This window comes from Chrysochloris asiatica, unplaced genomic scaffold (assembly GCF_000296735.1).
Source record: "Chrysochloris asiatica unplaced genomic scaffold, ChrAsi1.0 scaffold00029, whole genome shotgun sequence".
NCBI classification, from domain to species: domain Eukaryota; kingdom Metazoa; phylum Chordata; class Mammalia; order Afrosoricida; family Chrysochloridae; genus Chrysochloris; species Chrysochloris asiatica.
This window is the reverse complement of record NW_006408547.1, coordinates 12,002,876-12,017,243: the sequence shown is the minus strand read 5'-3', so window position 1 is coordinate 12,017,243 and position 14,368 is coordinate 12,002,876. Positions and strand designations below refer to the sequence as shown.

The 14,368-nt window shown below is 37.4% G+C and overlaps 1 protein-coding gene across 1 annotated transcript in view; it reads left to right on the top strand.

Annotated features, from left to right (window-relative positions):
* ARGLU1 (arginine and glutamate rich 1) overlaps positions 1–14,368 on the top strand; it is a 44,173-nt gene that overhangs the window by 16,171 nt on the left and 13,634 nt on the right. The window contains exons 2-3 of the mRNA XM_006846679.1: positions 9,339–9,564; positions 11,860–11,943. Of these exons, the coding sequence (XP_006846742.1) occupies positions 9,339–9,564; positions 11,860–11,943 (310 nt within the window). The remainder of the gene's footprint in view (positions 1–9,338; positions 9,565–11,859; positions 11,944–14,368) is intronic.

The window sequence follows — 14,368 nt, the reverse complement described above, 5'->3', positions numbered from 1 at the left end:
GAAGACCTGTTTGCCAGCAGTGTGGCAAGACCTGGGGACTCTTGGGCCCAGAGTCAGTGACATAGCCACAGAGGACTAGAGTGGAGAGTGAAGCGTTCAGCTGATAAGAAGAGAGGGCATATGCATAAGGACACCCATATTTGCAGATAATACTCATCCTGGCTCAGTGTTTGGATGATCAGAGCTCAACCAGAAGTAAAAAGAAGAGGGGGAAAACAGAAAGTATTCTCATACAATTTGATGAACTTGACCTACACCTATGGATGCAGTAGCTCAAAAGAGGGAACAAATCCTTACAGCAAGGATCATTCCCACCCTCTCCACACACAGAGTAGACAGGGATGGGCATCTTGGACATTGGCTACCCAAAATGGGGAGGTGGGGGGGACTATAAAGGTAAGAAGTGACTGGCTTACAAGCTTTCAAGAGGGAACTTAGATCCAGAGGGCCTGGAGATAGATAGAGAATCTCCAGTGAATAGTAACCAATCTGTCTAGGCGGGGCTGATGCAATGCAATGCAGACGGGTCTCTTGTGATACAATAGTGAATAATTGTTATCAGGACTGATTGTGAGGGTCGGAAATGTAAAGGTAGATGTTTTATCGCAAGGAGGGGAGTGATTAACTTTTCAGTCTAGGACCATCAAGGGAGAAGAGCAGAGAGTGGGACCCTACCCAGAGAAGCAGTGATGCCTGAAATGGAGCCAGAGATGGTGATGTAGAGCAATGGAGCAGCTCAAGACTTTAGATCCAGAGAGGGAATAGCGACTGTGTGCTGAAGACCTGGGGGGTATGGGGGCAGGATTGCATGGAGGGGATTGTAATCATGGCAGTGAGATGATATACGATAGAATGAATGTAAAACTAATGTTCTCCTATGTAAATTATCACATAATTCACAATAAAATATTTAAGGAAAAAAAATATATTGTTATACCATTTTCATTGAAAAACATGGAGATTGTCAGTCGACCCTTTGAGCTGTCGCACAGTTTCTTGGTAGGGGAACCAGCCAGCCAGGGAGTCTGAGGGGGAAAGATCAGGGAAATGGAAAACATCATGAAGGTGGTAACTCCTACGGAGGATCTTTTGTTAGCAGCAAAAACAAAAATTGTATTCTAATACTTGAAGGGGAGTGGTGCTGTGTGCCCTTCTGACCTTGTCCAATTTTGGTGCCAGTAATCTGCAATAAACCAATTGCAGAAAAGCAAGTCACATGGATTTTTCCCTCCTGCATATAAAAATTACTTTCACAGTATACTCTGGTCACATAATGTACAATAGCATTACAAGAAAGGTTGAAATATTGTAAAGTGAGCACATTCTGTTGGAAAAATGGTACAGATAGACTTGCTTCATGCAGGGTTGCCAAAAAAACCTTGAATTTATGAAGCACAATAAAGTGAGACATGTCTGTATCTCTACATAGAACATGTCAGTAAGGCTTAAGTGCAGTTTCACCCTAGTCATGGTGGGATGCCCTGTGTGGTTCCTCAGGAAGAAAGTAGGGAGATAAGTAGCCTTGTGAGAAACTCTGCAGGACTAATTCTCATTTTCCCCATTTTCAGTTCAGCAGCGGGTTTTCTGCCTGTCTGCCCTATAGGCTATAAATAAAACCTTGGAGCTGTAGTTCGAATTTGCACCTGAGTACAACAAATCAATGCCTGTGCTGCCTATTATTTAACCCATATGGTTGGGTGTTGATCTGTGGGACTAGAAACACAGGGAGCTGACACCATGGGAGCTGAATTTTATTGTAATAAACTAACCAAATCTCATAGATTTGTGGCCTACCAGCATAATAGCTGTAATAGTGATATCTGTAGTCCTGTTTAGGGACTGCTTGACAAAACGCAGAATGTGCTTGAAATCTCTTATATACCTTTAACATGTTTCTGAGATAAATTGACAAATTATCTGTTGATAACTAACCGGAAGACCTTTTCATTGAAATTATTTTTACATTTTCCTTTTAAATAGTTAGTACAATGCTCCACCTAACACTGAAAATTGAAAGTATAATTGTATTGTTTGGGGAATTTTTAGATTGGAATATAGATTCCTAACAGGGAATTTTACTGATTTCAGGAGAACCAACTAGCAAAAGTACAGGGGGTCTTCAGAAAGTTCATGGAAAAATTCAGTTATCTCTTTTATTTTTTCCATAAAAAGTGCTGTTGAATCAATTCCGAGGAGCCCTTAAACCAAACTCATTTTTACTTATTTCATCTATTTCTTCTTGCTTTCTCTTTGGGTAAAACAGAAGTGACATATTTGTATTTGAACTATTCATTACATCTGAAGTTTAATTTTCATTGTAATCACTGCTTGAGTTACTTTAATTAGACTTGTTGATTCACTCTTAGTGTTGGGTGGGTATCAGCACTCACAAGGCTCCTATAAATAAAACCTATAGATAAAGGCTTATTGAAACTGTTCTAATACCTGGTGGTGCTGTGGGTTAGGCATTGGACAGCTAACCTCAAGGTCAGCAGTTCCAACCCACAGCCACTCCAAGGGAGAAAGAGGATGCTGTCTGCTCCTGTAAAGAGTTACAATCTCAGAAACCCTCTGTAGGGTAGCTGTGAGGTAGGATTGAATCAGTGGCAGTGGGTTCAGTATGTTTTCTTCTAAACTACTATAATACGATATTTGATAGGCAGTTTAAAAGGCAAGGAAGTCTACTTAGAGGAAATTTAGGCCTTTTTATTTTTTTAAAGCAATAAATCTGGAAGAAAATATTTAAGAAACCAATAGTGTGCTTAGAATGGGTACTGTAGCTATATAAAATTCTTGAGTAAAATAGGCTGAATCAAGTAGCTAAAAAAGTAGAGATGGTGGTAAATGTAGAAACTGTAGTGAATCAGAATAGCAAAGCTACCTTGGTGTTAGTATGGCATTACTGAATAAGTAACAGGAGTCAAGAATGACAGCACTTGGGGGAATTGTTAAGTGCTGTCGAGTTGGTTCCAACCCAAAGCGACCCTTTTTAGAGTTTCTGAGTGGCTGGTAAGCTTGAACCGTTGACCTTTTAGTTCAAATGACTTTGCAATCCAGCGCATTAACCCACAGCAACGCATCAGGACTCGAATCACCCAAAAAAATAGAGTTGAGCTGAAATGAATTTTGAGGTATTGAAAGCTTACTTGAAACTATATAACCAAACCCAAATAAGATGCTGTTGATTTGATTTTGACTCAATAGTCGTCGTCCCCCCACCCCCACCCTGCCAAAAAAAAAAAAGAGCAGAGTAGAACATACTATATAGGCTTTTCCCCTCCGGGGTCCTACAAAGTGGCGGTTTCAGACCCATTAGCTGGTTCTCAGAAACCCTATGTAGGGTTACTGTGAGTCGGAATCTACCAGTTGGTACTTAACAACAACAGTCTTTAAGGAAGCAGAATGCCTCATCTTCTCTCATAGAATGACTGGTGGATGTGAATACAACCACTGTGCCACAAGGGCTATTAGAATAGACACAAATATGAATCATTTCCAGTCAGTTGGCTAGGTAGCTGTCTTCCAAATTTCTTGATATAGATGAGTAAGCACCCTTAGTGCTGCAGGACTTTTGAAAGATTTCAGTTTGTGTTCTGTTAATTCCTGGAGCCTTGCTTTTTTCAGTGCCTTCGGTACAGCATTAGACTTTTGTTAGTATTGCCGATTCATGAATTGGTTGATCATTGTCAGTTTCTTTTGGATACAGTGACTCTGTGGATTCCTTCCATGCTTCTTTGTTCTTTCTGAATCTTTGAATGTTTTGCTATAGAATCCTTTAAAAGTATTCCAAGGATTGAATTTTTCCTCCAGCTCTTTCTTTCAGTTTGAGAAATGCTGAGCGTGTTCTTTCCTTTTGGTTTTCAACTCTACATCTCTGAACATTTCTTTATAATGCTTGACCTTTTGGTTTCTTAATGGATAATATTCTTGATGTCATCCCATAACTCTTCTGGTCCTTGATCATTAGTTTCTAATGCATCACATCTGTTCTTGAGATGGTTTCTAAATTCAGAGATATATTCTAGGTCCTATTTGGTCTCTTACAGACTTGTTTTCGTCTTCTGCTTTGGACTTACCATCTTGTTGTTAAGTACTTGTTGTGTCACATTTCTGACTTACAGTGACCTTGTATAGGGTTTCTCAGACTGTACATCTTTGCAGAAGCAGAAAGCGTCGTCTTTCTCATGAGGAGCAACTAGTGAGCTTATAGTCCAGTACTTACCGTACAGAGCCACCGAGCTCCCAACCTTAGCTTGCATATGAGTAATTGATGATCAGATCTATAGTCAACCCCTGACTTTGTTTTGGCTGATGATACTGAACTTCTCCGTCATCTTTTCCCACAGATGTAAGTCAGTTTGATTTCTGAGTATTTCATCTGGTGAGGTCTAGATGTATAGGTGCCTTTTATGTTGTTAGAAAAGGTATTTGCAATGAATAAATCATTGGTCTTGCAAAATTACATCGTGTGATCTCCACTGTATATTCATCACCAAGGCCAAATTTTCTAACTATTATTCCTTCTTTGCGTCTAACTTTCTCATTCCAATCACTTGTAATTATAAATACATTTTGATCAATTTCAGACTTGGAGTTTCAGACTGACTTTCCTGGTTGATGCATAAATTTGAATAATAGTGGTATTAACTGATCATTTCAGGATATATCTTGAAATGCTCTTCTTGACAATGAATGTATAATGACATTCTGTCAAGATACATCTTGACGATGAATGTATAAAAATAAATGTTGAATTTATTTTTCCTGGCATTGTAAACTATATGATTTTTGTTGTTGTTAGGTGCCATTGAGTTGATACCAACTCATAGTGATCCTATTTACAACAGAACAAAACACTGCCCGGTCCTGGGCCAACTTCACAATTGTTGCCACACTTAAGCCCATTGATGCTGCCACTTTGCCAGTCCATCTTGCTGGAGGTCTTCCTCTTTTTCTCTGACCCTCCAGCTTACCATCCTGGCCTCCAAGGAGCACTCTGGCTGCACTTCTTCCAACATAGATCTGTTGGTTCTTTTGGCCGCCCATGGCACTTTGAATATTCTCCTCCAGCATTGTAACTCAGATGCATCAGTTCTTCTGTGGTCTTTCTTATTCACTGTCCAGCTTTCGCATGCATATGAGGTTATTGAAAATACCATGGCTGGGTCAGGCACACCTTAGTCCTCAAGCTAACATCTTTGCTCTTCAACACTTTAAAAAGGTCTTGTGCAGCAGATTTGCCTAATGCAATGTATCGTTTGATTTCTTGACTTGCTGCTTCTATGAGTATTGATGATTAAGAAGAATGAAGTCTTTAACAACTTCAATCTTTTCTCCATTTGTAAGAATGTTGCTTATTGGTCCAGTTGTGAGGATTTTTGTTTTCTTTACATTGAGATGCAATCCATACCAAAGACTATGGTCTTTGATATTCATTAGTAAATATGTTAAGTCCTCTTCACTTTCAGTAAGCAAGGTTGTACCATTTGCATATCACAGGTTTGTTAATCATAAACTATATGAATATTGGATTCTAAATGGCCCATACCAGTCCATTTCAGTTCACTAATGCCTAGGATTCCATTAGAGCACCTCTCTTTCAGACAGGGCTCAAATACAGATATCCTCCAATCTATTGCCCAGGTTGCTGTCTTTCAGATTTCCAAAGGAATGTGAATGTGTAAATCATTAAAGTGTATCATTTATATCACATGCAAGAAAAGTTTTGTTGAAGATAATTTCAAAAGTGGCTGCAACAGTACATCTACAGGGAACAGCCAGAGATTCAAACCTGCTAAAATAGAGGCATCAACCATTCTTCCCACAACCCTTTTAATCCTCAGTTGGCTTTAATAATCCATTGCAATGACCACACAAGATGCAGGCACCATGCTCACAGTTACAGGATTTAGTCTGAAAGTTAGCAGGTTACAATACAGGATCAGAAAATGCTCTGGGCACTTTGGTTTCAATCAACTGCTGGTCCGTCCATTGCTGATCTATGCCCATAGGACACTGCACTCCTCCATAAGTCGCAGGCTCCAGGCAATTGACTCTAGTTGTGTGGGTCAGCAAGCCTGCCTCCCTCACTTGAGTGCATGTAGACACACCCACTGTAAAGGTGAGCTTCCTGCCCCGAGTCCCTAGGCTTCCCTTCCTTCCTGGGCTGTGACGTCACTGCTCTTTCTTGGGCTCTCGTTCGTTTGTGTTCTGCTGCTGCTCTTCTGCCACTCCTCTGGTGTCGTCACAGCTTTGTGTCCCTGGGTTGGTTCTGAGCCTCCTGGGGTGAGGAGGTTCAATAGTCAGTGATCTGGGGGTCCAAAGGTCCTACTGAACCCCTAGTTCATTTTATTTGATGATAATGAGATATCCCCCTCCTGCTTCTGAATTGACTCATTTTAAACCTATTAAAGAATTTCGCGTTTTTACGATTAAAATTAAATCTGCAAACATCCACAATGAATCATGACATCCTATCCGTGTCTTTTCCCATCTTTCCTTACCCAGACCCAGCAGGGCAGAGAATGTTACTTGGTAGGAGTTATAGGCTATGGCTAGGAGCACTGGTAGTGTAGTGGTTACGAATCGGGCTGCAAACCGCAAGGTCAGCAATTCGAAACTACCAGCTGATCCGCGGAGAAAGATGAGGCTTTCTGCTACGGTAAAGATTTACAGCCTCCGAAACCCTGACAGGGTCGCTATGAGTTGCCACCAACTCCACAGCACATCACCACCACCACCACAGGTTATGGCTAGAAGAGACATTAGATAATTCACTACACTTCTACAAAGCCAGATTAAGAAGAGGATGTCTAATGAGATACATCATTGTTGATGTCAGTTGGATCTTGACTAAAAGCAAGAGAATACCAGAAAATGTCTACTTGTGCTTTATTGACTATGCAAAACAAAGGCTTTTGACTTTGTGAATTATGACAGTCTATAGGTAACAGAAGAATGGGTATTCCAGAACACTTAGTTTTGCTCGTGTGAGCCTGCACATAGACCAGTACGCAGTTGTTCAAACAGAACAGGGGGATACTGAATAGTTTAAAATGAGGAAAGTGTTGTAATATCTCACCATACTTACTCAGTTTGTATCCTAAGCAAATAATCTGATAAGGTTGATTATATGAAGAAGAATGTGACATCAAGATTGGAGGAAGACTTGTTAACAACCTGCAATATGCAGATGATAAAACCTTGCTTTCTGAAAGCTAAGAAGACTTAAAATACTAAATGATGAAGATCGAAGTGTTTAGTATGGATTACACTTCAAACTAAAGAAAACAGAAATCCTCACAACTGGGCCAGTAAGCAACATGATAATTGGAGAAGAGATGGATCCACAATCAACAATTACTGGAAGCAGCAGTCAAGAAATCAATTGACATACTGCATTAGGCAAATCTGCACAAGACCTCTTTAGAATGTTCAAGATCAAAGATACCAGTTTGAGGAGCACCAAGGTACACCTGACACAAGCCATGGTATTTTCAATCACCTCATGTGCAAGTGAAAGTTGGATACATTTGAGTTATGGTGTTAGAGAAGAATATTGAAAGTGCCAGAGACTGCCAGAATAACAAACCAGTCTCTATTTGAAGAAATTCAGCTAGAATGATCCTTGGAGACCAGCATGACAAGACTTTGTCTCATAGTTCAAGCATGTTTTTAGGAGGGACCAGTCACTGGTAAAGGACACCACGCTTGGTAAAGTGGAGGGTCATCAAAACAGGAAGAACCCTAGTGAGACGGATTTGACAGAGTGACATTAGCAACTGACTCAAGTGCAATAACAGTTGTGAGGATGGCACATGACTGGGCAGTGTTTCATTCTGTGGTGCATAGGATCGCTATGAGTTTCAACCAACTGGATGTCACCTAACAACACAATGCCTAGATTATTGACCTTTATGCATTCCATTTCATTTTTGACAACTTCCAAGATTTATACTTTGTACATACCATGCTTAGATTATGAATGGATATTTGCAGCTGTTTATCCTCATTTTGTTCCTTTCATGTCATTATGATCATCTGTACTTTGGGGAGTCAGCTCTTCCCTAGTCATATTGAGTGTCTTCCATCCTGATTGGAGCATCTTTCGGCACTGTATCATGCAATTTTCTACTGCTTTTCTTAAGGTTTTCAGTAGCTAACTATTCAAAAGTGGTGCAATTCTCCTCCATCCTAATCTGTTTTAGGCTGGTTCCTCTGCTGAAAGCTGTCTGTCATGGGTGTGTGTGCTCTGCTGAAAGATGTTTATCAAGGGTGTGATGACTTTTTTGTCACACGTATTTAAAATACGCGTGACAAAAAAGGTAAAAAGAAATGTGAAATAAATTTTAATGTGTTCTCAGGGTAGCAAAAGTATAATTTAGTGTGTAATCAAACAAATACGCTGCTGTTTCTGAGTGCCATTGAGTGAGTTCCGACTCAAAACGACCAGTGTATATATAGGGTTTCCAAGGCTGTACATCTTTTATGTGAACAGAATTCCTTGCCTTTCTCCCAAATTATTTATGAGGTCTTTTATATTTTTCTTTGTATTAAGTCTTCAATTTGGACTAGACACATTGCACACAGTATCAAATGCATATTATGTACATTTGATGTCCAAAATCATTGCTAGCTATTATTTTGGGTATCAAATGTATATAATATGCATTTATAGTTCCCATTATAATACCCTCATAGATAATGCTTTCAGCACAAAATTTTATTTTTACTTAGTTGGTTTATAATATCTATGAGATTAAAATAATCTAAGATAATGGGATCATGCTTCATTGACTTTTTTAATGGAATGAGTTGGTCTGTATTTTTACTCAGCATTCTGAATCTCTCTGAGTCTGTTATTATTTAATCTAACAATGCTTTAGGGGGGAGAAGAAAATTCAATTTAGCTAGTCTGAGTTGCTTGCTATGTAATAATCTCTCCTGACTGTTTTTTTAGCGCCACCCTTAGATTGAGTGGATCAGCAATTAAACAAATCCATACCATGGTTTGTCCTCCTAAAATTGGTAACACAACTAGATTTCCTGTTTCAGATGTATTGTACAGTTACCAAATTAAAACTTATTAATATGTTCTTTGTATATATGTCTTTCATATTTAGAAAGTGATGGGATAAAAAGAAAAATGATTTTGTATTTATTTGCTTTTTCGATATTACTTATCATCTTGGTATCTATTGTTTCCTTGAATATATTATTAATTCTAGAATCATTAAAACATAATTACTGATTTTATATACATAACTGGTTTTTTCTTTAAATTGTTAGATTTATTTTGTGTGTTATCTAAATTTTTTTTTTTCAACTTTGTTTGCTAGTCGGCAGCAGGAAATAGAAGAAAAGCTCATCGAGGAAGAGACAGCACGAAGAGTGGAAGAACTGGTGGCAAAGAGGGTAGAGGAAGAATTGGAGAAAAGGAAGGATGAAATTGAGAGAGAAGTTCTTCGAAGGGTGGAAGAAGCCAAGCGCATCATGGAAAAGCAGTTGCTCGAAGAACTCGAGCGACAGAGACAAGCTGAGCTTGCAGCACAAAAAGCTAGAGAGGTAACGCTCGGTCGTTTGGAAAGTAGAGACAGTCCATGGCAAAACTTTCAGTGTTGGATTGTGCCTCCTGCTCAGTTCAGAAAGAGATGGAATACAGACTATCTAATTCCTTTCTCATCTAAACTTACATTGCTGCGAAAGTTAATTTCTTAGCCTATTCCGAAGTGCTGACTTAATGCTTAAAAGTTATTTTCATAAAACATTCAAGGAACACTTTTTGATTTAATGGAACTGGCCTACATATTTGAGAAGTGTTTGAAACTTTTGCCATGGCTGCAGGACTTACACATTTCTTTTTTGGGAGGTTTGTGGGAGACAGGGAGTGGTAAAGGGAAAAAGTTACAATCCACCGGTGGTTATGTATTCTTTTCTGTTTATCACTCTGTTACCTAGACTGTGAAAGGCTCTTTGCCTTGAGTCAGATTAAAAAGAGCAGGGCCTATCATTGAGTGACAGCACCTGCTTTTGATAAATAGGTTTTCTTACTCTTTTTTTCCTTTATCCCTCACCTCCTTCTCTGAAACCCTCTTCAGTACAATGGACTAATTCTAGTATTCTGATCATAAGGCCCTCCATTTCCTAATGTGTTTCAAACAATCTCTTTAGGAAAAATGTCCAGATTATTCATCCACTTTTTAGTATCTACTAACAACTCCTTTTTTTCTCTAGAGAGTTATGAAGGAACAGTTTGTCCTTGTCTGGAGTCAAGCTAAACACATGATTTGTTTTATCAGCAGCTGGAGCAGAAGTTGAAAATGTCTTTCTGTGAGACAGTAATTTGCTACTGAAGCTTTATGGCTTATTTGCACTGATTACTCCAGGATCCTAAAACTTGTTGAAAGTCACTGTGAAACACTCATGACAATTATTTTACAGCACTGAGTGTCCCGCAGCCTACTTTACATAAGTGAAATATGAATTCTATTGGTGTGTGCCTTAGGAAATCCTGTAGTTGTGTGTATTTGAACTTAAATATTTTGACTCAAAATATGACTCACTGTCATTTTTAATCATGACTGTATTGTGGACAAGTTGTCATAATATTAAATCTCTTTGCTTTCCAGTAAGCTTAGCTTTTAAAATGCATTTTTTTCTTGTGCTGTCTTTAACTAGATGTACATGTCTGTTTATAGTGGATTTCACAGGCTCTGTAAAATTGATTATATAAAATTATTATTTATATCAGTGCTTTTAATAGCAAAGATATTTTTGGAGTAATGGTGCTCTCGTAGCGAGTTATTAATCATAGTAAGATTTTTTTCTCTTCATTTGCTTTTTGTTTCATATTAACAATTTTTTTTATTTTTACACGGACACAACCCTCTGACAGTCTTTCCAAATACTAAAATCATTTGAATATGTATGCTGTGATCTGAACAATGCCCAAACCATCAAGCAATCTTCATATAGTTTGCATTATAAAACCTCATGAAATTCTCCAAGAAAAAATAAATTACAGAATTTTATTTCCTGACCATGCGTCCCCTGGATTCCTGAATTTCAGTTCAGACTGTAGATGACAATATAAGCTGCCTTTAGAAATTGTCACATCTGAATGTTAAGTCCATTTTCCCCATGGAATAAGCCCTTAGTTCCATGAAGTATGGATTACCATTTGTATTTTTCACTAACAGTAAATGTATTTTTCTTATTAATTGTTTGCCTTAGGAATGATGAATTACATTTTTTGTTCCTTCTTACCATAAACATCTGCATTCCTCAGCTCAGCCTTCCTTGTATGTTGTTTCTTTATAAATGGTTGAGCTGCTGATGCAGGTATTGCCAAGCTAACAGTACAAATCATTTTAAAGAGGAAGCTGGCGCGTATGGCAGCCGAGGAGCACACTCTGCAGGACACTGGACAAGACAGTAAATATTCAACTTTTAATGCTGATTAAAGGAGTATAGGTAAAGAATACGTAGGTATACATAATTGGTGAGACAAATATTCACTTTATTTATATTTTATGTATTTTTTTTTTAATTTGGTAAATACTATCCAGTTTTGTAGTTGTCCTTGTTGATTTGTGTGGTATTAAAGTATTAGTAATAATTGCCAGGAAACTATCATTAGGGAGGGTTTAGTTGGTTGCTGTTTGGACTGGGAGGGATGCTTTTAAATATAGTGCTAGAAACCAATTTTAGTGGCTGCACAGTTTATCATTTTCAGACAGAGGTAGCTATAAAGCTACCCTGTAAGTCAGATCAAAAAAGTTCAGAGAAAGATTAGTAGATATTTATCATTAAAAATAAACATTTTATTTTTCTAACATTTTAACATGTCCTCCCCTTTAGGAGGAAGAACGTGCAAAACGTGAGGAGCTAGAGCGAATACTAGAAGAGAATAACCGAAAAATTGCAGAAGCACAGGCCAAACTGGTAAGTGTAAAATAAATACTTTCTATTTGCTTTATTTAAAAAAAAAAAAAAAGTGGGATTTTTCTGGAATGATTTTGTGCTTTATGGATTATTTTTCAGGCCAACTTTAAAGGCTTTTGGGTAGTGTGGACACATCCAGAAATCTCCTTATTTCTAATGTGGAGACAAAGCCAAAATTTGCTGGGCTTTAAAACACAGTTACTTAGATGAATACCTCTTGCCAGTACCCCTTATTTCCCTATCCCTTATTCAGAATTTCTTTCAGCTCCTTTCATATTTTCCTCTACCAAGAAGGAGCTCCGGTAGCATAGTGGTTATGAGTCAGGCTGCCAACCTCATGGTCACCAGTTCAAAACTACCAGCGGTTCCGCGGGAGAAAGATGAGGTGTTCTGCACCCATAAAGATTTACAGCCTTGGAAACCCTGTGCAGGGAAGGTCACTGAGTAGTCAGAACCAGCTCCACGGTACTTAACAACAAGCAAAAACAAAGTCAAACAAAAAAAGTGTTTAAATCAACTAATAGGCAACATTTCACTTCACATTAGTTGTCTTGTTGCCAATGACTAGACAGAAAAAGTATCAGTAATTACCAGATAGAAAAGGTACCCATATTTTTTTTGTTTTTTAAAGAGAAAACCCCCATTGACTCCATGTTTGATGCTGACTCATGACGACTCCATGTGTGTCAGACCTGCTTTATAGGTCTTTCAGGTGCTGGCTTTTGGAAGTAGATTGCCAGACCTTGTTTCATGGTACCTGTGGATGGACTTCCAGTTAGTAGCCAAGTGCATGTGTTTTCAACAGTAAATGCATCCGATTTAATAAAGTATAATCTAGCAAAGAATGCAGAGACTTAAGTAATTGTAATATGATACAGAACAATATATAAAAGGTATAGAGCAATTTTTAAAAAAATGTGTAAGGCAATACAAAACATTGAAGTAACATTTTAGGACTGATTGATGTTATAATTATTTTAGTTTCAATTGAAGTTTTGTGTGGTGGTCGTTGTGTGCCGTGGAGTAGTTTGAACTCATATCAGCCCTGTATAGAACTTCTGAGGCTGCTGTGCATCTTTACTGGAGCAGAAAGTCTCATTTTTCTTCTGCAAAACAGCTGTTAATTTCGAACTGCTCATCTTGAGATTAACAGCCCAATTTGTAACCACTGTGGTACCTGAGCTCCTTGTAGTTTTGTCTATAATGATTTTTCTTTTTTCTAGGTTTTAAAATTTTTATTTGCGTGTTTAGAAAATGATGCATTCCAATAATTAAAGTCATTTTTAAACACTTTTGTCAGTATGAGGAAGATAAAAGCTAGAATTAAAGGACTATAGGTATAAATATTGCTAAAAACCATAGATTGCTTAAATGTCATAGGAAATAGGGAGTATAAGAAAAAACCTTTTTTTTTTTTCTCCATGAAGGGTAGATAGTAGGCTTTTGTTTTTGCTTTAAATGTGATCCTGGGAGTTTGCAAGAGTATGACTATTTGTAGGGAAAGACTTGATAGTAAATATCAGAAACTTTAAGATGGTTATACCCTGTCATTGATTATGCTTTTAATAATTTAACTGATGGAAATTGAGTCAAATACAAACAAATTAACAAAGGTGTTCTTCAGAATTATTTAAAATAATGAAAATTGAAAAACAGCAATGTAAGGTCAAATATATGTGTACAGTACATGTTCCTATAGCCAAAAAGTAGTTTATAATTAGATGAAATAGGAAATAACTAAATATAAATTGTGTATTCTGCCAATATGAAAAAATAATTTATACACTTTAAGACAAGTGCCATGAGATATATAATTGGTTTTTTTTTTTTTTTTTGGTATAAAAATACTCTTCCAGTTTTCCTGTTTTATACAAGTGATATCACCTTATGAGTATAAAACTGAATATTGCTAAATTCATTAAAACAGACAGATTTAAGCCTTACTGTATGCTAACTTTTCAGTAAGCCCTTGTGACAAAAGATGAAACATTGGCCTCAGTAGTGACTACAACAGTTAGATGGTGTCACCTGAGAGAGGAGAAAATCACGTGGCAGTGGTGCTTTAGTCAAATAGTAGTTTTGGGGTATTTTTAACTCTAAATTGTTTAGCAAAAAAGTTGGTTTTTGCTATGTAAGGAGGCAAAAAAAATAGTAGCCAATATGCCTGATTTTACAGTATCAAGCAAGAATTAATCCAGACATTGCTTTATTTGACTTGGCTTTTGGAAGAATAGTTTCCTAGTTTTTTAGTTATTATTGACAATATCCAATTATCTTTCAGTATTTGAGGGACTGATTTTATTTACAATACTGTATTTTTATTTTTTGATGGCACTTTAAAATTTCAAAATCTTTTCCATAGTTTTTTGTGACAAATCTTGGAAGATGACAGATAGTATTCCAAAATGAGTATGTCTTACTTAAA